Below are 22238 nucleotides of genomic sequence, written 5' to 3'. Positions count from 1 at the left end.
GAGCAGAGGTTTCCAGCCTCCAGAGGCTGAGCCACTGCAGTTTGGAGGCCTCCCTGCTGTGTTGCCTCACTCAGGGGGTGCCTGGGTGGATGACAGGAGCTGTGTGACTGTGCCAGCAGTGATGGGGGTGCTCCATGTCCATGCTGAATGTGTTCCCTGGTCCTTCCCTGCAGGACTCTGGCAGTGCTGGGAGCAGGGCTGATGGGAGCTGGCATCGCCCAGGTTTCCGTGGATAAGGGCATCAAGACCATTCTGAAGGACACGGCACAGAAGGGTCTGGACAGAGGCCAGCAGCAGGTCTACAAGGGGTATGTGAGTTCAGGGGCTTTGCTCTGGTGGCACTGGGCTGGGTGAAGTCACAGTTCTCCTCTGCTGTCAGCATCAGCAGCTCCTGACACTGCTGTTCTGCTGGAGGAGCATGTCACAGCAAAGCTTTATTTTAATGTTATCCCCTGCAGTGTGCTGGGATATTGCTGTGGGATAGGCTCAGCCTTAGCTCCTTAGGTAGGCAGAGACCTAAGAGTCAGCAGTAACTCCTAGAGCTAAGGAAAGAGTGATCCTGGCTGCCTAAAGGCAGGGAAGGCATTCCAGGGTTTTTTTCCTGGATTTCTCTCCCTGTTCTCCTGGCTCTGCAGTAATAGTACTCAGCTGTGTGTCATCAGGAATGTCAGTGACCAGCCTTCAGCTGAGCTGTGGGAGCAGGACTCTCCTGTTCCCACGTGGAAGGAGGGGTCACAACACAGAGTGACAATCCTGCAGGGTCAGAGATGGAGTTTTGGGGGGAGACAGGAGGGATTCCCTTGGAGCACCTCCAGCAGCCTGGCTGCTCCACTCAGGAGCTGTGACAGAGCTGTCCCTCCCTAGGCTGAACGGCAAAGTGAAGAAGAAGAGCCTGACATCATTTGAGAGGGACTCCATCCTCAGCAACCTGATGGGCCAGCTGGACTACAAGGGCTTTGAGAAGGCAGACATGGTCATCGAGGCCGTGTTTGAGGACATCAATGTCAAACACAAAGTGCTGAAGGAGGTGGAGGCTGTGAGTATCAGTCCTGAGCAGCCCCTGGATGGGGGCCCCTGGCTGGTGGGGGGTCCTGGGCTGTGCTGCTGGGTTTGTCCCCTCCCCTTTGTGCTGCACTTGGCTTCTGGGTACAAATCAGGACGTGGATGAGCATCCAGGGCAGCCTTTCTGTTCACTGGGGACCCTCCCTGCTCAATTAAGGATTTGGTAGCTGAATGGGACAAAAAAAAAGTGCTCCAAGAAATGTTTCCATTTGTCTGATGACATTGATGTGACAGTGATGTCCTTGGGTATCTCCACACCTTCACCTGCTGTCCCTGTGTTCTATCCAAGGGCACACTGAGGGAGAGGGTTCCCTGCAGTGTCTCCTGTGGCTGCAGAGGTCTTCCAGAAACATGGCAGCTCTGGGCCTGGTATTGCAGACCTGGGAGAGTTCAGGGCAAGTCAGAGCTGCCTGACTTGAGCTACTGCTTTCCAATTAGTTTCTAATGAGCAAACCCTCGTTAGCAAGGGCTCCCTGATCTCCCAGGGCTCTGCACGATCCTGTGTGCTGACACAGCCCCTTGTCCCCTCCAGGTGATCCCTGCTCACTGTGTGTGTCCTTTGTCCCCTCCAGGTGATCCCTGCTCACTGTGTGTGTGTCCCTTGTCCCCTCCAGGTGATCCCTATTCACTGTGTGTGTGTCCCTTGTCCCCTCCCAGGTGATCCCTACTCACTGTGTGTGTCCCTTGTCCCCTCCCAGGTGATCCCTGCTCACTGTGTGTGTCCCTTGTCCCCTCCAGGTGATCCCTGCTGTGTGTGTCCCTTGTCCCCTCCAGGTGATCCCTGCTCACTGTGTGTCCCCCTTGTCCCCTCCAGGTGATCCCTGCTGTGTGTGTCCCTTGTCCCCTCCAGGTGATCCCTGCTGTGTGTGTCCCTTGTCCCCTCCAGGTGATCCCTGCTCACTGTGTGTGTCCCTTGTCCCCTCCAGGTGATCCCTGCTCATTGTCTGTGTCCCTTGTCCCCTCAGGTGATCCCTACTCACTGCATCTTCGCCAGTAACACCTCTGCCCTCCCCATCAGCCAGATTGCTGCTGCCAGCAAGAGGCCTGAGAAGGTGAGTCCCCAAGGCCACGTGCCCTGCACAGAGCTGTCCTTGCTGAGGTGGCTTTGCTTTAGAGACCTTCTGCTCCCTCCTCAGGACATGGCACAGCTCATCCTCTACTCCCAGTGCCAGCTTTGAGCAAAGAGCTTGGGGGCAGGTGAGGAGGAGAAGGTGGATCCAGCCCAAGGGTGGTGTTGGTGGGGCAGGTCAGCACACATCAGAAGGTGTTGGGGGCAGAGAAGCTGTGGAAGGTTGGAGCCAGGTGGGGCTTGGGCTCTGCTCCCAGGGAAAAGGGACAGGATGAGAAGAAATGGCCTCAAGCTGTTCCAGGGCAGGTTCAGCTTGGATATCAGGAGGAATTTCTTGCTGTAAAGAGTAGTCAGGCATTGGAAGGGGCTGCTCAGGGAGGTTTGGAGTCCCCATCCCTGGAGGAGTCCAGGGAATTCCTGGATGTGGCACTGAGTGCCCTGGGCTGGTGACAAGGTGGGGATTGGGCACAGCTGGGACTCAGTGATCTTGCAGGGCTTTTGCAGCCTCAGCCCATCTGAGCAGGAGCACTGATCCTACAGCCCTGAGGCAGCAGGGACTGCCCTGCCAGGGCTACCTGTGGTGCCTGGGAGTGTGAGGTGACCTGCTGGAGTTCCTGTCACCCTGCTGAGCCTCTTCCTCGTTTGCTGTGGGACCTCTGTTGGATCCAAATTGCCAACTGAGCCTCATTTGTTCATCCTTGCAAATTACATCCTCTTGCTGTTTAAATTGCCTGTACAATGGCTCTTAGGGGGAAACTCATAGGAAGTCAGTTAACTAATTAGCACATTTTCTTTAATTAGTTTTGCAGCCTGCAACTCAGCAAGGTGCCTCTGACTTACCCAGGGCTTGGTGCCAAGTGTGGCTGCCAGGAGGCATGAAGGTGACACACTGATGGCATGGTCACATTCACACAGCGAGGCACACTGAGATAATCTGCACTTAAACGCTGTTCCCAGGGGAAGGCTGCACTTCCCTCTCTAATGAGTTCCTGGACAGAAGCCTTCTGATCCTTAAAGTCACTTCCTCACCCAAGACATGCACAGGCAGCATGCAGGGACTCCCTGAGCCCAGCAGACTGGGTGGGGCTGCACTGCCAGCTCAGGTGCCCCTCCAGCTCACACCATGCCCCTCATTTCCCTGGGGATGAGCTCAGGGAATCCCAGGCAGATTTGGCTGAAGTGGTCCTGTAAAAGTTGTACCTTTATCCCCAAAGTCAGGAGCTCCTGGGCATGTGCTGTGTCCTTGGGAAAACCAAGGAGAGAAGGGAATTGGAGAGCACTCCTGTCATACAGGGGTACAGAGTGTGCTCAGGGCCTCCTCTCTGCACTCAGCTCACCCAGCTGATTCCTCTGGGAGCCAGAATGCCTCTGAACCCAGCTCTTCTGTCTGCCAGGTGATTGGGATGCACTACTTCTCCCCTGTTGACAAGATGCAGCTGCTGGAAATCATCACCACAGAGAAAACCTCGCAGGACACAGTTGCTTCTGCTGTTGCTGTTGGCCTCAAGCAGGGCAAAGTGGTCATTGTGGTGAAGGTGAGGAGACACTGCTGGGGCTGGGTAACGAATAAAAGGGTTTGTGCACTCAGGGGAGGGTGAAACATGTCTGTGGACACATTGGCTGCTCCTCTGAGAAGTGAAAAGGGAAGTCAGGAAGAGGCAAGTGCCCAGGTGATCCTCACATGTCCCACAGGGCAGGCATGGAAAGCCACCAGGCACACGTGCAGGGCCAGCACGAGGAGCTGGCACTGCTGCCCCACACAGCTTCCAGGGCATCCCAGACAGAGCACAGGACTGTCAGCACCTCAGCTCCCTGGCAGGCTGCAAGGACAGAGGCTCAGTGAGCAGCAACCCTCCTCTGCCTGGCTTAAATCTTGAGGGAAAGGGGCAGGAATACATGGAAAAGTGGATTTAGATTGGCTATTAGGGAGAAATTCTTCCCTGTGAGGCTGGGGAGGCCTTGGCACAGGTTGCCCAGAGGAGCTGTGGCTGCTCCATTCCAGGAATTGTCCAAGGCCAGGTTGGACAGGGCTTGGAGCAACCTGGGGCACAGGAAGGTGGCCCTGGCTTTTTCCTGGTTCCTGAGGTTGCCAGAGTGCTGAGCATGTTTCTCCTGTAGTGCTGGGAAAACTGGCTTGTCAGAAAGTGCTCTGGGCATCTCCAAACACCAGTGGGGACACAGAGCTGCTTCCCTGAGCCTCATCCCCACCTCAGCTGCCTCCCTGCAGGGCAGTTTGCAGCTCAGTTGTTGCTTCCTGACTTTGTGGGGAGCAGCAGAGGTGGAACAAACTGGCTTATGCTGGTTTCCCTTGTGCTGAGCACCCTTTTCCTCACCAGCCTGTTGGGTTTGGTGAAGCAGCAGCCTGCTCTGGACCTGCAGGCACTAGTTCAGATAAAAACACTGGGATGGGAACTTCCAGGGAGTAGGTTCATGGAAGCCTGCAAACACTGCTGAGCTTTACAGGGGAAAAAAAACCCAAACCTATTCTAGCGGTCAGTACCATAGTGTAGGAGATGGGGTTTGGGGTGTCTGAAGTGCAGTCTGGGCTGTGAGCCACAGTTCTGGTGCTGCCAAGAACTCACCTGCCTCCCTGCACTGCTTTTCCCAGGATGGGCCTGGATTCTACACCACCAGGTGCCTGGGGCCAATGCTGTCTGAGGTGGTCAGAGTTCTCCAGGTGAGCATCCCCAAACAGTCATGGAAATTGCTGAGCTGGGGTGGGCTCAGCCTGGCTGTGGACAGGAGAGGGTGTGTGTCACCAACCCTGGGTTTTGTGGCTGTCCCCAGCCTGCTCTTGGCTCCTGTTTGCAGTCAGTTCGTGGGGCTGGGCTCTCTGCCCCACCTCATCCCGAGATGCCACGGCTTCCCCTCCTCTCCTGCAGGAGGGCGTTGATCCGAAGAAAGTGGATGCCATCTCCACGGCCTTCGGCTTCCCGGTGGGAGCGGCCACGCTGATTGACGAGGTGGGCGTGGACGTGGCCACCCACGTGGCCGAGGACCTGGGCAAGGCCTTTGGCCAGCGCTTCGGAGGGGGCAGCATCGACCTCTTCAAGCTCATGGTGCAGAAAGGCTTCTTAGGTGAGCTGCTAAGGTGTTCTCATCTAAAGGGTGAACCCTCTGCTCCGGGGAAAGCAGCAGCAGGGGGAGGACAGCCCTGGGAATGGGGCAGGAATCCCTCCCACAGAAGCAGGGGTGCTGTTGGTCTGTGGAACCAGAGAAAGGGCCTGGCACAGTGGCAGCATCTTGCCCAGGTGGAGCTGGGTGCCTCCCCTGTGGCCCTGCTGAGGCAGCAGGTCTGTGCTCTGAGGTGCAGAGTGCTGGCAGCAGGAACAGCAGGCACAGAACAAGATCCAAGGTGGCAGGAGGAAGCAGGACACGTGCAGGAGCTGATTGTGTGCTGTGATCCCCGCAGGTCGCAAGGCAGGGAAAGGCTTCTACGTGTACCAGGAGGGAGTGAAGAACAGGAGTGTGAATTCTGGCATGGATGAGATCTTGGAAAAGTTCAGAGTGCCAGCAAATCCTGATGTGTGAGTACCTGTGTGTGAGGGCAGGCTGGGGCTGGCTCCTGCCCTGGCCAGTTCCTTGGGCTCTGAGGTGACATTGAGGAACGTGGTGCTACAGGGCTGGAGCCCCTCTGCCATGGAGCCAGGCTGGGAGAGCTGGGGGTGCTCACCTGGAGAGGGGAAGGATCCAGGGAGAGCTCAGAGCCCCTGGCAGGGCCTGAAGGGGCTCCAGGAGAGCTGCAGAGGGACTGGGGACAAGGCCTGGAGGGACAGGAGCCAGGGAATGGCTCCCAGTGCCAGAGGGCAGGGCTGGATGGGATCTTGGGAATGGGGAATTGTGCCCTGGCAGGGTGGGCAGGCCCTGGCACGGGGTGCCCAGAGCAGCTGTGGCTGCCCCTGGATCCCCTGGAAGATCCCTGGGGTTTGGAGCATCCTGAGATAGTGGAAGGTGTCCCTGTCCATGACAGGGGTGGCACTGGATGGGCTGAGGTCCCTTCCAGCCCAAACCATTCTGTGATTCCATGTCATTGCTGAACACAGAGGCTGATAAAGCCCTTGCTTTGATTCCAAATCCATCTGTACGCAGTGCTGAGTGCCATGCTCCAGGAAGCCCTGCTTGGGCACGGAGGTTGCACTAGGGGAGCCCCAATGGTCCCTTCCAATCTCAGCCATTCCCCGGTTCTTAGTGCCTGCTTCAGGACACTCCCAGAGCTTAGCCCTGACCCTCACATGGACTGGGACACCCCCAGGGAGGTCATTCCCACCCCTGGCCTGGCTCTGTGTCCCACCTGTGTGCTGTCCCTGCCCAGCTCACAGCCTCTGTCCCACAGCTGCTCCGACGAGGACATCCAGATGCGCCTGGTGACGCGATTTGTCAACGAGGCCGCCATGTGCCTGCAGGAGGGCATCCTCAGCAACCCCGTGGAGGGGGACATCGGCGCTGTCTTCGGCCTGGGCTTCCCCCCCTGCCTGGGAGGTGAGTGCTCTGAGCTGAGCTTTGGGCTCCAAAGCTCCCCGTGGGCTGCAGCCACCGTGGCAAGGCCAGGTTTGAGCTGCAGCCTGAGGAAATGGCCTCAGGCTGCATCAGGGAGGGTGTAGGGTGGATATTGGGAATAATTCCAGGCTGTCCAGCCCTGGCACAGCTGTGCAGAGCAGTGGTGGACTCCCCATGCCCAGAGGGATTTAAAAGCCTTGTGCATGTGGCCCTTGGGGACATGGGGTAGTGGCAGTCTTGGCACTCCTGAGGAATGTTTGGAGTCAATAGTCTCAAAGGGCTTTTCCACCCTAAATAATTCCATGACTCTGATGCTGTTTCTTGACACTGCTGCTGGAGTTCACCAATGCCTCTTGGACCTGCGGTGGTGCTTCTGCCACATGCCTGGTGCTTTCCCTCCTTGAGCCATGTTCAGACTGAGGGAGCAGCCCCAAGGACTTCTTACAAAGGCCTGAGGGACAGGACAATGGGGAGTGGCTTCCCATGGTTGGACAGGATATTGGGAAGGGATTCTTCCCTGAGAGACTGGGCAGGCCCTGGCACAGGGTGCCCAGAGCAGCTGGGGCTGCCCCTGGATCCCTGGCAGTGCCCAAGGTCAGGCTGGACACTGGGGCTTGGAGCACCCTGGGGTACTGGGAGGGGGTGAGACTTGGCAGGGTGGGAATGGATGGGATTTGAGATCCCTTCCCACCAAAACCATCCATGATTCTGTGATTATCCATGTCCCAGCTTGTCCCCAGCCCTCCCCAGCTCAGCTGAGCAGGGAGCAGAGTCCCTGATGAGAGACTGGGGGGTCTCTTGTGGAGAAGGATGAATGGGACAACGCCATTGCTTCTGGGTGCTGGGACCCTTCCAGGCACCTTGGTGCTTCTACTTCCCTGTCCCAGCAGTGTGTCCCTGTCACAGCCATGTCCCTGTCCCTGCTGTGTGTCCCTGTCACAGCCATGTCCCTGTCACAGCTGTATCCGTGTCCCTGCCATGTCCCTGTCCCAGCAGTGGGTCCCTGTCCCTGCTGTGTGTCCCTGTCCCTGCTGTATCCTTGTCCCTGCCGTGTCCATGTCCCCGCCATGTGTCCCTGTCCCAGCCATGTGTCCTTGTTCCTGCCATGTCCCTGTCCCTGCTGTGTCCCTGTCACAGCCATGTCCTTGTCCCAGCAGTGTGTCCCTGTCCCAGCCATGTCCCGTCCCAGTTGTGCCCTTGTCCCCACCGTGTCCCTGTCCCCGCCATGTGTCCCTGTCCCAGCCGTGTGTCCTTGTCCCTGCCCTGTCCCTGTCCCTGCCATGTCCCTGTCACAGCTGTATCCATGTCCCTGCCATGTCCCTGTCCCAGCAGTGTGTCCCTGTCCCTGCTGTGTCCCTGTCCCTGCTGTATCCATGTCCCCGCTGTGTCCCTGTGCCCACCATGTCCCTTTCCCAGCAGTGTGTCCCTGTCCCTGCCATGTCCCTGTCCCTGCTGTGTCCCTGTCCCAGATGTGTCCCTGTTACACCCATGTCCTTGTCCCAGCAGTGTGTCCCTGTCCCAGCCATGTCCCGTCCCAGTTGTGTTCTTGTCCCCGCTGTGTCCCTGTCCCAGCCGTGTGTCCCTGTCCCTGCCCTGTCCCTGTCCCTGTCATGTCCCTGTCACAGCTGTATCCGTGTCCCTGCCATGTCCCTGTCCCCACCATGTCCCTGTCCCAGCAGTGTGTCCCTGCTGTATCCATGTCCCTGCCGTGTCCTTGTGCCCACCATGTCCCTGTCCCTGCTATGTCCCTGTCACAGCTCTGTCCCCGTCCCCACTGTGTCCCCATCACTGCTGTGTCCCCGTCCCCATCCCAGATGTGTCCCTGTCCCCACCGTGTCCCTGTCCCCACCGTGTCCCTGTCCCAGCCATGTGTCCCCGTCGCAGCCGTGTCCCTGTCACAGCTGTGTCCCTGTCCCCTCCCTGTCCCCACCGTGTCCCTGTCCCAGCCATGTCCCCGTCATAGCCATGTCCCTGTCCCAGCTCTGTCCCTACTGTGTCCTGTCCCAGCCATGTCCCTGTCCCAGCCATGTCCCTGTCACAGCTCTGACCCCGCCATGTCCCTGTCCCAGCCCTGTCCCTGTCCCTGCCATGTCCCAGCCCTGTTCCTGTCCCTGCCATGTCCCTGTCCCCGCAGGTCCCTTCAGGTTCGCCGACTCCTACGGCGCCCGGCAGCTCGTGGACAAACTGCGCAAGTACGAGGCCGTGTACGGCAGCCAGTTCACACCGTGCCAGCTCCTGCTGGACCACGCCAACAGCCCCAGCAGGAAATTCCACCAGTGAGGTGGCCTGGTGACACCCCGACAGCTCCTCCAGCCGGGCCTCAGCTCCCCTCAACACCCCATTCTCCATAGGTTAATCTGCAAAGCTCCCGGGGGAGGAAGGGAAGAAAGGAAGGAAGGAAGGAAAAAAAGAAGAAAGGAAGGAGGGGGGCAGGAGGTTGCCTCATGGCTTGTAGTCATTTCAAGTGCCTTACCAGCCACTGTGTGTTGGGTACATCCGTCCCGTGCCAGCCTGGGCCTGGGGGCTCCGTGCTGGGGGAGGGAATTCCTGCTGCCTTTGCCTCCAGAGCTCCCAGCCTGGCCAGTAGCATCCAGCTTGTGGCTGGAGCCAAGGCCTTGCCTTTCCATCAACATCCACCAAAATAAAGCCCCATCTCCTGGGTTTGGACTCGTGCTTCTCCTTCCATCTCCCTGAGGGAGCAGCTTGAGTGGGGATTGACTGCTTCAGGCAGTGCCTTGGGGTCCTGTCCATGGTGTAGTGGGGCCATGGAGGGGCAGGATGGCAGCGGTGCAGGACAAAGCAGTGTCACCTCTGCCATTACTCGGGACTTGTGAGGAGCCTCCAGCTCTCTCTGCCACGGGGGTGATCCTGGCAGGTGATCTGGCAGATGGACCTGCCTGTAATTGCAGATGGAGCAGCCAAAGGCCAGAGGGCCCCCCCGTGGGGAGAGATCAAGTTAAGCTAAAAGGCTTTAAATCTCTGGGCACCTGTCACTGGGCTGGCCCCCCCTCCCTGGCTTCCTTTCCAGCTTCCTGCCGTTTTCCTGCTCCCTGGCAGGCCTTGGGCCATGGCTGAACCCTGCTGCTTTTCATGTCACCTCTCCCTGTCTTTCAAAGCTCCCAGGCCAGAATTGGGCCAAGACATCATCTCATCTGCCTCTGCTGAGTGCTGGGGGAGGCACGGGGCTGCTAATCCCTCCCCAAGGGATGGGAAGGATCTGCAGGGAGGGGAGAGACCCCTCAGAGCATCAATCCTCCCCCCTTCCCCTCCTCCCCAAGCAAGGGCCTTCTCTGGGGGCTCATTACTCTCCCGTACATTTATTATGCTAATCCACAAGGATTAAGTTAAACCAGTCGACGCAAAATCCAGTGTTTTCCAGCCCTTTGGGGCCAAAATTACTGTCCAGTGTTAAAAGGGGAATTGGGGAGGGCTGGGCAATGGGAGAGGAGAACCTGCAGCATCAGAGAGGGACGGGAGCGGGGCCACCCAGAGCCGTGCTCTGGGTGACTTGGGGACCCTCCCCGTGCAGGGGGTCCCCGGCGTGGCACTAGATCTTGGGGCGCCAGCCCTTGATGAACTGCATGATCTTCTTCACCTGGAGCTTGGTGAGGCGGAAATCGTCGGCCAGGATCTCCTCGCTGAGCTGCACGAAGATGCTGCCGTCGATCCTCTCGCGGGCGAAGAAGCTCACGACGTCCTCGGAGAGGCCGATGAAGCGCAGGCACTTGGACACCTCCTCCAGCGACAGCGCCGACAGGTCGGCGGGGGGCAGCCAGGCCGGGCCGTCCCCGCTGGGCCGGGGGGCGGCCGCCGGGGCTGCCCCGTCGCCCCTCGCCGCCGGCGGCACCTCGATCACCCCCTGGGCCAGGTACAGGCGGGTGACGCCCTCGGCCCCGCGCAGGACGGCGGGGGACAGCGGGGCCGCCCCCCGGATGACGATGCCGTCCCCGTCCAAGCCCTTGGGGGGCCGAGGAGGGGCCGCCGGCTCCTCGGCGGGGGCGAAGGGCTCCGGCGAGGAGGAGGAGGAGGGAGCGGCCGGGGCCGAAGGCGCCGCTTTGGACCACTCGGGACTCTCCGGCCACTCTGCCGGGCCGGCGAAGGGGTTGAGAGCCCCGAAGGGGGCAAAGCGCTTCTGGGGGTGCGGGGGCTTGAGGCGGGGGCAGCTGCGGAAGGGCTTCAGGGGGGGCTCGGTCCCCAGCAGCGGCGTGGAGCAGCCGCTGCCCGCCCCGGCGCCCGGCTCGGGGAACGCCCAGGGGTCGGACCAGGAGCTGGGCGCGGGCTGGGCCGGGGGCAGCGGCCGCCCGGGGGGCTCGGCAGCCTTGCAGTCGGCCCAGGTGCAGGGGTAGCAGTACAGCGAGTACGCGTCCGGAGAGGGCGAGGCGCTGCCGCTGCGCGGGGCCGACCTGCCGGGGCGAGAGCGGTGTCACCGTCACCCCATGGTTCCAGGTACCCCCACCCACCGTCCCCGCTGTCCCCGGAGCCACTCACCCGTCGTGGAGCCCCGAGGAGTAGTAGGAGAGGCTGGGGCTGGGCGAGGGCGCGGGTGCCAGCTTCGGGCAGCGCAGGGGGGCCGGGGGGCTGCAGGGCGCCGGGGGGCGGCTGCCCCGGGGCGGCACCGGGGGCGCGTTCAGCAGCCGGCACTCCTCCTTCACCTGGAACGGGGCAGCGCCGTCAGGGCCCCGGGGGGACCCGGGGATCCCCGCGGCTGGACGGGGTGATGGGGGCTCGGGGACAGCCGCTCCTGCCCGGCCGCAAAGCTCTGGGTGCAGCTGGGGACACTTGGGGCCCTCCTAGCCCGTGGTGCGAGGAGATCAAAATATTGGGGTACCCCGTGGTGAAGGGGAGGCTGAAATTTCTATAGGGAAGGCCAGAGGATCGGGTACCCCACGGTTCCGGGCAGCCCAGGAGCTTGAGGTACCCGATGGTGCAGAGAGCCCTGGGGTGCCTCGGAATGAGGATCGGTGGTGGGCAGCCCTGGGGACCCGAGGTCTGAAGATTTGGGTGACCAAGCAGAGCTGGGGAGGGACCCCAGGGCCAAGGGGCAGGGAGGGGGTCGGGCTGCCCTGCCATGGCTCTGGCCTTGCCACGGATGGGCTGACAGGACCCCGGCGATGCCATTCCCCATCCCTGGGGACGGGAGCGGGCTCTTACCGCCTCCGATTTGGGTGGCACCGGGGGCGGGGTGTCCCCGCGGGGCTCGTCCCCGGGGCGGTGCGGGGAGCCCAGCGGGGTGACAGCCCCGAAGGAGACGAGGTCGGGCCGGCCGCCGCTGCTGCCCAGCTCGCAGCAGCCCTCCGGGCTGGGATTGCTCCACAGCTCCTCGTAGGGAATCTCCAGCGGCTCCTGAGTCCTGAACTCGGGCTCGGCCCAGTCGGGCGTCATGTACTCCCGCTCGGGCTCGGGGAAGTCGGGCAGCGGCGGGCGCGGGGTGCCCCCGCCGAGGCCCCGCGGTCCCTGGCAGCGGGCGGGGGGCTCCCGGGGACCCCCGGAGCCGCAGGCGCAGAGCGAGAGGCGCTGCAGGGGCTGGCTGAGCTCCTCGCGGCCGCAGGCGGGCAGGCAGAGCCGCAGGCGCCGCGGGCTCGCGCATTCCTCCAGCAAGTCCGGCTTGGCCTCCCGCACGGCCCTCGAGTACTCGTCGGGGTTGAAGCGGTCGTGGCAATACGCGGCGCTGTCCCGCAGCAGCTTCTCCAGCTGCGGGTCCCCGGCCAGCAGCCCCTCGGGCAGCTGGAAGCGGGGCATGTCGGTGAGCAGCAGGAAATGGAAAGGCACCAGCTCCTCCCGGCGCAGGATGCAGCACAGCACCACCGTCTTGGAGATGATGCTGACCAGCTTGTAGCAGTGGCCCTCTCGGATGGCGTGCAGGTCGTAGGGGTTGCGGGCGGGCCGGCTGGGCACGGCCACGTTGACGGGCAGCCGCACCTTCTCGATGATGCTGCGGATGGTGTGCTCGCCCTCCTGCAGGCGCAGCTCCAGCGGGCTGCGGGTGCTGAAGCGGCCCTTGCACTGGAAGGGCAGGCTCAGGCTCTCGTTGGTGCGGTGGTTCATGCAGATCAGACACGGCATCTTGCCCTTCACCTGCCGCGCCCCCGCCGCCGGCGCCGCCTTGCCCAGCTTGCGCAGGAGGGTGTTGAAACGCGACTTCTCCTTCACCGTCTTGGCGCACAGGATCTCCGCTTGCCCCATCAGCGTCAGCTCGTCCCCCGCGTTCAGCGTGAAGTTGTAAACCTCGCTGTCCTCGCTGAACTCCCCCGACACCACCTGCCCGCGACAGCCCCAACATGGCACCCGCTGCCCTGCCCTGCGCCCCCGACACCCCAACACCACCTCTGATGTCCCACCAGCATCCCTGCCATCCCACCACCATTCCCTGATGTCCTACCAGCATCCCTGACATCCCACCACCATTCCCTGATGTCCTACCAGCATCCCTGACATCCCACCACCATTCCCTGATGTCCCACCAGCATCCCTGACATCCCACCACCATTCCCTGATGTTCTACCAGCATCCCTGAAATTCCACCACCACCCTCTGATGTCCTACCAGCATCCCTGAAATTCCACCACCACCCTCTGATGTCCTACCAGCATCCCTGCCATTCCATCACCACCCTCTGATGTCCTACCAGCATCCCTGACATCCCACCACCATTCCCTGATGTCCCACCAGCATCCCTGACATCCCACCACCATTCCCTGATGTTCTACCAGCATCCCTGAAATTCCACCACCACCCTCTGATGTCCTACCAGCATCCCTGAAATTCCACCACCCTCTGATGTCCTACCAGCATCCCTGCCATCCCACCACCATTCCCTGATGTTCTACCAGCATCCCTGAAATTCCACCACCATCTCCTGACATCATCCTACCATTATTCCTTATCCCACCACCATCCCCTGATGTCCCACCACCATCCACTAATGTCCCATCACCATCCCTGACATCCCACCACTACCCCTGACATCCCACCACCATTCCCTGATGTCCCACCACCATTCCCTGACATCCCACCACCATTCCCTGATGTCCCACTGCCATCCTGGACTTCCCACCACCATCCCCCAATATCACCCCACCATTATTCCTGATGCTCCAACACCATCTCAAAGTCCCACCACCACCATCCCTGATGCTCCACCACCACTCCCTGCTGTCCCACTGTCCTCTCCTGATGTCCCAGCCCTGTCCCCTGCTTTTCCCTTCTTTATTCCCCCCACCCTGCAGTGCTGTCCAACCAATTCCCCCAGTATCCCACCACTCACCCCTGGTGTCCCACCCCCACCCTTCACTGTCCCACCATCCTGTCCTGATGTCCCACCACCCCCCAAAGTCCCTGTCCCCTCAGCCCCGCTCCCCTCCTGCCCCACCGCTGTCCTCGGTGTCCCCTGCCACCCCACCGCCCCTCCCTGCTGTCCCCCGCTGGCCCAGCCCCGTCCCCTGCTGTCCCCAGGACCTTCACGCTGAAGGTGATGGCCTCCATGACGAAGATGCGGTCAGGGAAGATGCTGGCCACCTCCTCCACGCTGTTGAAATACTGCACAGGCTCGCGGAGGTCCCGGTCCTGGTCCAGCAGCTTGAACTTCCCTGCAGGGACCCCCGAGGTGAGAGGGGCCCAGCTCCTCCCAGGGACCTCCTGTCACCTCCCCAGGGCCTTTCACAGGGGACAGCCACCCCTGAGGGGCCCAGCTCCTCCCAGGGACCTCCTGTCACCTCCCCAGGGCCTTTCACAGGGGACAGCCACCCCTGAGGGGCCCAGCTCCTCCCAGGGACCTGCTGTCACCCCCCTGGGGCCCTTCACGGGGGACAGCCACCCCTGAGGGGCCCAGCTCCTCCCAGGGACCTGCTGGCACCCCCCCTGGGGCCCTTCATGGGGGACAGCCACCCCTGAGGCGGCCTGGGGTCCCCAACTCCTCACAGGGACCTGCTGGCACCCCCCTGGGGCCCTTCATGGGGGACAGCCACCCCTGAGGCGGCCTGGGGTCCCCACCACAGGTTTGGGGACATTCCTGGGGGCTTTGCCAGTGGCCAAGTGCTGCAAGGGGACCCCAGAGCAGCCCCTGGGGGGTTTCTGGGTGGGACAAGGCATGGGGTACATGGGATGCACCCCCAGAGCTGCAGGCACCCCCCAAAAGCGTTCCTGGGAGTGCCCAGAGCGGCCCAAATTGCCAGGGGTGCCCACTGCCCCCCAAAATCCCATCCCAGCCATGCCAGGGCACAGTGACCCCACGGCTCAGATGGGAGAGACACCGGGAAGGGAACCGGGAATGGGGAACGGGGAACGGGGAACGGGGAAAGGCGGGAACGGGAATGGGGAAGGGCAGGAACGGGAACGGGGGAAGGCAGGAATGGGAACAGGGAGAAGCAGGAATGGGAGCAGGGAGAGGCAGGAACGGGAATAGGGAAAGGCAGGAATGGGAACGGGGAACGGGAAGAGGCAGGAACGGGGAAAGACAGGAACGGGAATGGGGAAAGGCAGGAATGGGGAAAGGCAGGAATGGGGAAAGGCAGGAACAGGAGCGGGGAAAGGCAGGAACACGGAAAGGCAGGATTGGGAGCAGGGAGAGGCAGGAATGGGAATGGGGAAAGGGAGGAACAGGAATGGGGAAAGGCAGGAACGGGAGACAGAAAGGGCAGGAATGGGAACGGGAATAGGCAGGAATGGGGAACGGGCAGGAATGGGAACTGGAAAGGGCAGGAACGGGAACGGGAATGGGCAGGAACGGGAGCGGGAATGGGCAGGAATGGGAACGGGAATGGGCAGGAATGGGAACGGGAATGGGCAGAAATGGGAACGGGAGCGGGAATGCGCAGGAACGGGAGCGGGGCAGCTGCAGCCCCAGCACAGCCGCCTCCACCGGCACCGGCTGCCGGGCACGGACCTGAGGCGAATATTAATTATAAATCCCCGCCCGCCCGGCCGGCGGAGCTGGGACACCAGAGCTCCTCGCTTGGCTCGGGGGCACCCGAGGCTGGAGCCGGCTCAGCCCCGCATCCCGGGGCAGCGGGGCCACGGCCGAGCCCCGAACGCTGTTAACAACAGCCCAGCCCCCTGCAGCCCCCGTGGGACGGGCGATTAACCCCTCCCCCGCTCCACTTCCCATTATTTATTTATTAGCAGGACTCATTACCGCCATGGAGCACTTAGAGGGGTCATTAAGGCTCTGGCGGCTGCCGGCAGAGGCAGCTCAGCACCTTCGTCTGCGCTGCCGGCCCCAACCCGGCCCCATCCTCATCCTCATCCTCATCCTCATCCTCATCCTCATCTTCATCCTCATCCTCATGCCAGCCCAGCTCCTCCCCAGCCCAGCCTCATCACTCTCCTTGTCCCCATCCCTTCCTCATCCCATCCCAGCTCATCCCTGTCCCTTTTCCCCATCCCATCCTCATCTCTCTCCCATTTCCATCTCTATCCCATCCTACCGCATCCTCATCCCTGTCCTTGTCTGCATCCCACCCCATCCCATGGATCCCATCCCATCCCATCCCATGGATCCCATCCCATCCCATGGATCCCATCCCATCCCATCCCATGGATCCCATCCCTTCCCATCTCATGGATCCCATCCCATGGATCCCATCCCATGGATCCCATTCCATCCCATTCCATCCCATTCCATCCCATTCCATCCCATCCCATCCCATCCCATCCCATCCCATCCCATGGATCCCATCCCATCCCATCCCATCCCAGTCCCCATCCTTGCCCCTCTGCAGCTCTGCCAGGGGTGGGGGCAGCCCCCAAACTGGAGCATCCCCTACCCCAAACTGGACCTTACTGGAGCAGCCCCAGCGGGCAGAGGGAGGGCAGGGGGGGCAGGTCCCAGCTCCGCTGGCCCAGGGCCACCATTCCCGTTGTCACCATTGTCCCCACCCGCCGCCCCCACCTGGGTACTGGAGGGGGATGTCGATTTTGGGCCCGATGACGTAGTGTCCCTCCTCCAGGCTGTGCGCTGTCACCGTCGTCCACTGCCGGCACGAGTGGACCAGGAGCACGTCCTGGGCTGTCACCCCCTCCACGCGCTCACCTGCGGGGGGACAGGGCTGTCACCACCGCCACCCCCCCGCCCCGCCCCGCCCCCCGGCGCCGCCGGACGGACGGACGGACGGACGGAGCGAGGGATGAGCAGGTGCCGCTGCCAAGAGCCGCCAGTTGCCCAGGAAACAATTTCTTTGTGCCCCCTGAAAAGCTGCAGCCGCCGCAAACAAGAAGTTTATTGAGCGCGGGCCCCCCGGGAGCCCTCCAGAACCGCGGCACCCCCGACACCCCCCAGGCACCCCCGAAACCCTCCGGGCACCCCCTGCAGCCGGGATGGGCCCTGCTCTGGGGGGGACACGGCCAGGCTGGGGGTCCCCTGCACCCCCTGCTCCCCACAGCCCCACAGCCCCAAATCCCCTGCTCCCCACATCCCCTGCTCCCCACAGCCCCTGCTCCCCACATCCCCACAGCCCCACATCCCCCTCTCCCCACTCTCCCTGGGTTTGGGGGGTCCCAGCCAGGCCCCCCCAGCCAGGCCGTGTCCCAGGGAGGGTGGGGAGGGGACACGGAGGCTCCCAGCCCCTGCCAGCACCTCCCGAGCGTCACCCGGCAAGGGTGACAGTGGGGAAACTTCTGGGCCATGGCTGGGGGACCCGGGCCCCGCAATTTCCCACCTCAGAGCCCTGAGGGGCAGCCCCGGCCCCCCCACCCCAAAGGACCCGACCCGAGCAGCCCCGGAGCCGAGACAGCAGCTGGGGCTCACCTGGCCCCAGCCTTCCTCCCTCCCTCCCTCCTCCTCCTCAGCACTCCAGGCTCCTTCCTTCTCCCGTCTTTCTCCTCCTCATCCCTTCAGCCTCTTCCAGCCGACTCTTCATCCCTCCAGCCTTCCTCTCTCCCTCCAGCTCCTCCTCACTTCTCCAGTCGCCACTCTCTCCTCACTTCTCCATCTTTCCTATCTTCCTCTTCATCCCTTCCTCCGAGCCTTCCTCCCTTCCTCCTCCTCACTCTCAAGCCTTTCTCACTTCCCCATCCCTCTATCCTCCACCGCTCCCTGCTCCTCATCGCTCCACTCTCCCTCCCTCCTCTTCATCTCCCCAGACTTCCTCCCTCCCTCCCTATTCCCGGTCCCTTCGTCCTTCGTCTCTCCCTTTCCCTCATCACTCCAACCTCCCTCCCTCCTCGTCCTCACTCTCCAGCCTTCCTCCCTCCCTCCCCATCCCTCCGCCTTCCACCCCTCCCTCCTCCTCATCACTCCATCCTTTCTCCCTCCTCCTCCTCCTCACTCCAGCCTCACTCTCCGTCCCTCCATCCTCCCTCCCTCCCCTGGTCCCCCCAGCCTTCCTCCCACCCTCCTCCTCCTCCCCATCACTCCAACCTCCCTCCCTCCTCCTCCTTCTCGTCCCTCCAGACTTCACCCCCCGCTCGTGTCCTCCCCCGCCGGGCTCACCCTGCCCGAGGCAGACGAGGGTGGGCAGGCGGCACTGGCTGACGATGGCGTCGAGGGGCAGCGCCGCGGGGCTCCAGCGGAGCCGGGCCAGCCCCGCCGCGAGCTTCTCCATCGCATCGCGGCTCAGGCCGGCCCCGGGCCGGGCTCCATCGCCGCCGCCGCCGGGCCGGGGCCGGGGCGGGGGGCGGCGGGAGCGGGGCAGGAGGAGCCGCCCCCCGCCCGCCCCCGGCCCCTCCTGCCCGCCCGCCCCGGCAGGCGGAACCCCCCCGGCGGGGGCGGGCGAGGCGGCGGCGGGCGGGGACCCCCGTGCGGGGCACCCCCCTGGGACCGGGCACCCCCTCGGGACTGGGCACCCCATCAGCACCGGGCACCCCCTTGGGCCGGGCACCCCCTCAGCACCGGGCACCCCCCCCCGGCACCGGGCACCCCCTCAGGATCGGGCACCCCCTCGGCACTGGGCATCCCCCCGGGCCGGGCACCCCCCTGGGACCGGGGACCCCCTCAGCACCGGGGACCCCCCCGGCACCGGGCACCCCCTCAGGACCGGGCACCCCCCCGGGCCGGGCATTTCCCCCCCCGTGCCGCGCATCCCCCGGCGGGGCCGCTCCGGGGCTGTCCCGGGGCGGTCGCGCTGCCCCGCGGGGTTGGGGGGCGGCTCCGCCCGCGCTCTCGGGCTCCGGGGGGCTCAGCCCCGGCTCGCCCCGGGGTCCCGGGGGTTCGGCTCCCTCCGGCCGCCGAGGGAACGGGCGGGGGGCGCCGCGGGGACCCTCCCCCGTCCCGTCCCGTCCCGTCCCGTCCCGTCCCGTCCCGTCCCGCTGCTGGGGGCGCGGAGTCGCCGGGAGCTGCCGGGGGTCCCAAGCGAGGGCGGCGGGGAGCACAAGGGACCGGTGGGGGACGGGGGGACCCCGATGCTGCCCCACACCCCGATGTCCCCGCCGGGACCCCGCGGCCCGGCTCTGCCGCACGGACGCGGAGCACAAATGGGACCGGGAGAGGGGGACGGGGACATCACAGTCAGCGGGGACCCTCGGCAGCGACATCAGCGTCGCCCCGAGCGGAGACTCCGCACCCTGCGGGGGACACCGGACCCGGTGGGTCCCCGCACCCTCGGTCACTCAGCCCGGGGGGGGAAGCCCCGGTCCTGCTCTGCAGCGTCTGGTCCGGATCCCCCTCCCCGGTCCTTTGCCGGCTGCATTCCCACTCCGCTGGAGACTGGGCTGAGGAGGATGAGGGAGTGGAGGAAGCAGCAGGTGCCCGGCCCTGGGGACGTGTCACTGTGTGCTGTCCTCTGCCCCCGTCACTGTCCCCGGGCCAAGCACAAGGGGAGGCTGCTGGACGGGGAGGAGCAGGGATGGGATGGGATGGGATGGGATGGGATGGGATGGGATGGGATGGGATGGGATGGGGTGGGATGGGATGGGGTGGGGTGGGATGGGATGGGATGGGATGGGATGGGATGGGATGGGATGGGATGGGATGGGATGGGATGGGATGGGGTGGGGTGGGATGGGATGGGATGGGATGGGATGGGATGGGATGGGATGGGATGGGATGGGATGGGATGGGATGGGATGGGATGGGATGGGATGGGATGGGATGGGATGGGATGGAACAGAGGTGGAACAGTGAGAAGGGTGAAGCAGGAGCAGGGAAGGAGCAGGGATGGAGAAGGAACAGGGAAAACGATGGAGCAGCTGTAGGGAAGGAGCAGGGATGGGAAAGGAGCAGGGAAAGGGAAGGAACAGCTGTAGGAAAGGAGAGGGGACAGGGAAGGGCACGTATGGAACAGAGCCAGGATGGGGATGGAGCCGGAGTGGGGATGGAGCCGGGATGGTGGAGCTGGGATGGTGGAGCTGGGATGGCGACAGAAAGAAGGATGCAGCAGGAGGAGGAGGAGGAGGAGGAGGAGGAGGATGGGGAAAGCCCCAAGGCTCAGTGCCGGGGGTGACACGGACAAACGGGACACTGGGATGGCGTCCGTGTGGGGAAGGTCCCTGCCAGGCCCCCCCTCCCCGAGACTCCCTGGGAGTTTCCCCCAAATCCCGCACCCATGGGTGGCTGTGGGGGCTCTCCCACTCCCTGAGCCCCCGCGATGGGGAGGATTTGGGATCGCTGAGCTGCTCCCCACGGCCTCGCCCCTGCCACGGACGGCCGGGCCCCGCGGCCATGACACAGCCCCGGCTTTATTCCCAGCAGCGGCACAAAAAAAAAAAACCACCAGCCTCTGCCGGATCCCGGCGCCATGGGAACGGGGACACCATGGCAGCGGGGACACCATGGCAGCAGGGACACTGTGGGAACGGGGACACCATGGCAGCGGGGACACCATGGCAGCAGGGACACTGTGGGAACGGGGAACACCATGGCAGCGGGGACACCATGGCAGCAGGGACACTGTGGGAACGGGGACACCATGGCAGCAGGGACACTGTGGCACTGGGGACATTGCGGGAACAGGGACACCACAGCATGGGGACACCGCGGCATGGGGACACTGTGGGAAAAGGGACACTGTGGCAATGGGAACAGGGACACTGTAGGGACAGGGACACCGTGGCAGTGGGGACATCATGGCAGCAGGGACACCACGGCAATGGGGACACTGTGGCATTGGGGACACTGTAGGACCAGGGACACCGTGGCAGTGGGAGGGCAGCAGCAGCAATGGGTCCCCTGCTGTCCCTGGGATGGTCCCTCACTGGGCTTTGCTGGAGGGGACATCCCTGGCCCCAGAGGCTGGCAGAGGGGACAGCGTGGGGAAGGACAGTGGCACAGCAGTGGGGGCTCTTGGACAGCTGGAACAGCCACCCCTGATTCCCACCCGAGGCAGGGGGTGCAGAACATGAGGTGCAGAACATGGGGTGGAACAGCTGCTTCCCAAAAAACACCCGAAGTCCCTCCCCAGCAGGGTCCCAGAGGAGACCCCACAGCCCCAAGCTGGTGTCCCCCCCTCAAGGGGCTCCAGGTCGGGATGGGGCAGCCTGGGAGCCCCAGCTGCCCTTCCCAGCATCCTGCCCTGGGCAAACGCCACCGGCAGCTTTGGGCAAGGCAGCAGGAACAGCTCCACCCCCGGGCAAAGCAGCCCTGAGAGTCTGGGGGGACTCATCCCACCTCCTCCAGGGCTGGGCTCACTCCCACCGGAGCCAGAGGGGATTCAAGGCGCCCAGGAAGTCACCAGTGCAAGTTTATAAAAGCTTTTATTTGCTCTTGGTACGACCAAGAATGGGACAGTGATCTTTTATACAATTTGATACAGTAAGTGGTACAAAAGAATGTGTTTTAAATAAAAAGCCAGAGTGGAGTAGCAAAAATATTAAAAGATTAAGTAAAAAATTGTCGGCATGGGAATTAATCCAAGACCTTGATGCTGTTTTATTCCACCGTCCGAGGGCACGAAGCGCCGCGGAGCCCCCGGCGCGTGACACGGCCGTGGGACAGAGCCAAGCTCGGGTTTGGTTTAGCAGGACCGATTTCATCGTTTAACGCTTTTTTGGTGACAAAAGGGCAGCGCTGAGCTCCCTCCGCGGGCGGGGCCGGGGGCACGGAGGGGCTGCTGACACCTCCCGCTGCCCTTCTCTACTCCACAGGGCTGGGCTGGGCTTCCAAGCAGAGGTTTCACAAGCAGTTAGTTTAGAACTAGCAGGGAGTTGAGATACCAGCAGACATCAAGTTACTGCAAACTCCTCCGACATGATGGTTATTATTAATATTATTATTATTATTTTTTAGGGGGGTTTTATCTGTTTCAGCATCGGCACCGACTCGTGCTGCTCCCTCCTCCCGGCCCGCCCCGGGTGCAGCTGGAGCTTGGACAGGAACAGAAATAGACCCGATAGAAACAGCTCAGTTTTATTGACGGCGAGGGACGAGGGGGCGGCGTTGGCAGCGAGTGGCACCAGCGAGTGGCCTGGGCTCCACCTGTGCCTGCAACGGGCACAGCGTCTACAAAGGGGGCACACACAGGGAGCAGAGCCCCTGCAGGCAAATAAAAAGCTCACGTTTAAAACAAGGATTATTAAAAAAAAAAAAAAAAAAAAAGAAAACAACAAACCAAACCCCTTGATGTAGATTTCGCCATTTTTTTCCCTTTTTGATCACGTTAGAAAGTGCAGATTTAGCCGAAAGTGGCCGGACTCTGTACAACGCTGAGCCCGAGCTCACCAGCCACTCGCCTGGGAAGGGTTA

General features: G+C 62.8%; 2 protein-coding genes across 4 annotated transcripts in view; one reads left to right on the top strand and one right to left on the bottom strand.

The window, feature by feature from the left end:
• HADHA (hydroxyacyl-CoA dehydrogenase trifunctional multienzyme complex subunit alpha) overlaps positions 1–9289 on the top strand; it is a 29820-nt gene extending 20531 nt beyond the window's left edge. Inside the window, exons 12-20 of the mRNA XM_054652991.2 lie at positions 174–308; positions 865–1036; positions 2028–2114; positions 3526–3666; positions 4740–4808; positions 5014–5209; positions 5544–5658; positions 6465–6610; positions 8763–9289. Of these exons, the coding sequence (XP_054508966.1) occupies positions 174–308; positions 865–1036; positions 2028–2114; positions 3526–3666; positions 4740–4808; positions 5014–5209; positions 5544–5658; positions 6465–6610; positions 8763–8908 (1207 nt within the window). The 3' untranslated portion in view covers positions 8909–9289. The remainder of the gene's footprint in view (positions 1–173; positions 309–864; positions 1037–2027; positions 2115–3525; positions 3667–4739; positions 4809–5013; positions 5210–5543; positions 5659–6464; positions 6611–8762) is intronic.
• A 636-nt stretch (positions 9290–9925) lies between these two features.
• Positions 9926–18254, bottom strand: GAREM2 (GRB2 associated regulator of MAPK1 subtype 2). Of its 3 annotated transcripts, none has more exons than XM_077176410.1 (6): positions 18054–18254; positions 16515–16655; positions 14084–14214; positions 11780–12886; positions 11117–11280; positions 9926–11031 (listed from the first exon to the last, which is right to left on the bottom strand). In XM_077176410.1, the coding sequence occupies exons 1-6, from the start codon at positions 18163–18165 to the stop codon at positions 10176–10178; spliced, it is 2511 nt and encodes an 836-aa protein (XP_077032525.1). In that variant the 5' UTR covers positions 18166–18254; the 3' UTR covers positions 9926–10175. The 3 variants fall into 3 exon arrangements, with proteins under 3 accessions (XP_077032525.1, XP_077032526.1, XP_077032527.1); XM_077176411.1 differs by lacking the exon at positions 18054–18254 and adding an exon at positions 17370–17681; XM_077176412.1 differs by lacking the exons at positions 16515–16655; positions 18054–18254 and adding an exon at positions 14562–14913 and having other exon boundaries at positions 14084–14270.
• Positions 18255–22238: the final 3984 nt, after the last annotated feature.

The sequence above is a fragment of the Agelaius phoeniceus genome, chromosome 3 (genome assembly GCF_051311805.1).
Source record: "Agelaius phoeniceus isolate bAgePho1 chromosome 3, bAgePho1.hap1, whole genome shotgun sequence".
NCBI lineage: Eukaryota > Metazoa > Chordata > Aves > Passeriformes > Icteridae > Agelaius > Agelaius phoeniceus.
This window is presented reverse-complemented; position numbering and strand designations above follow the sequence as displayed.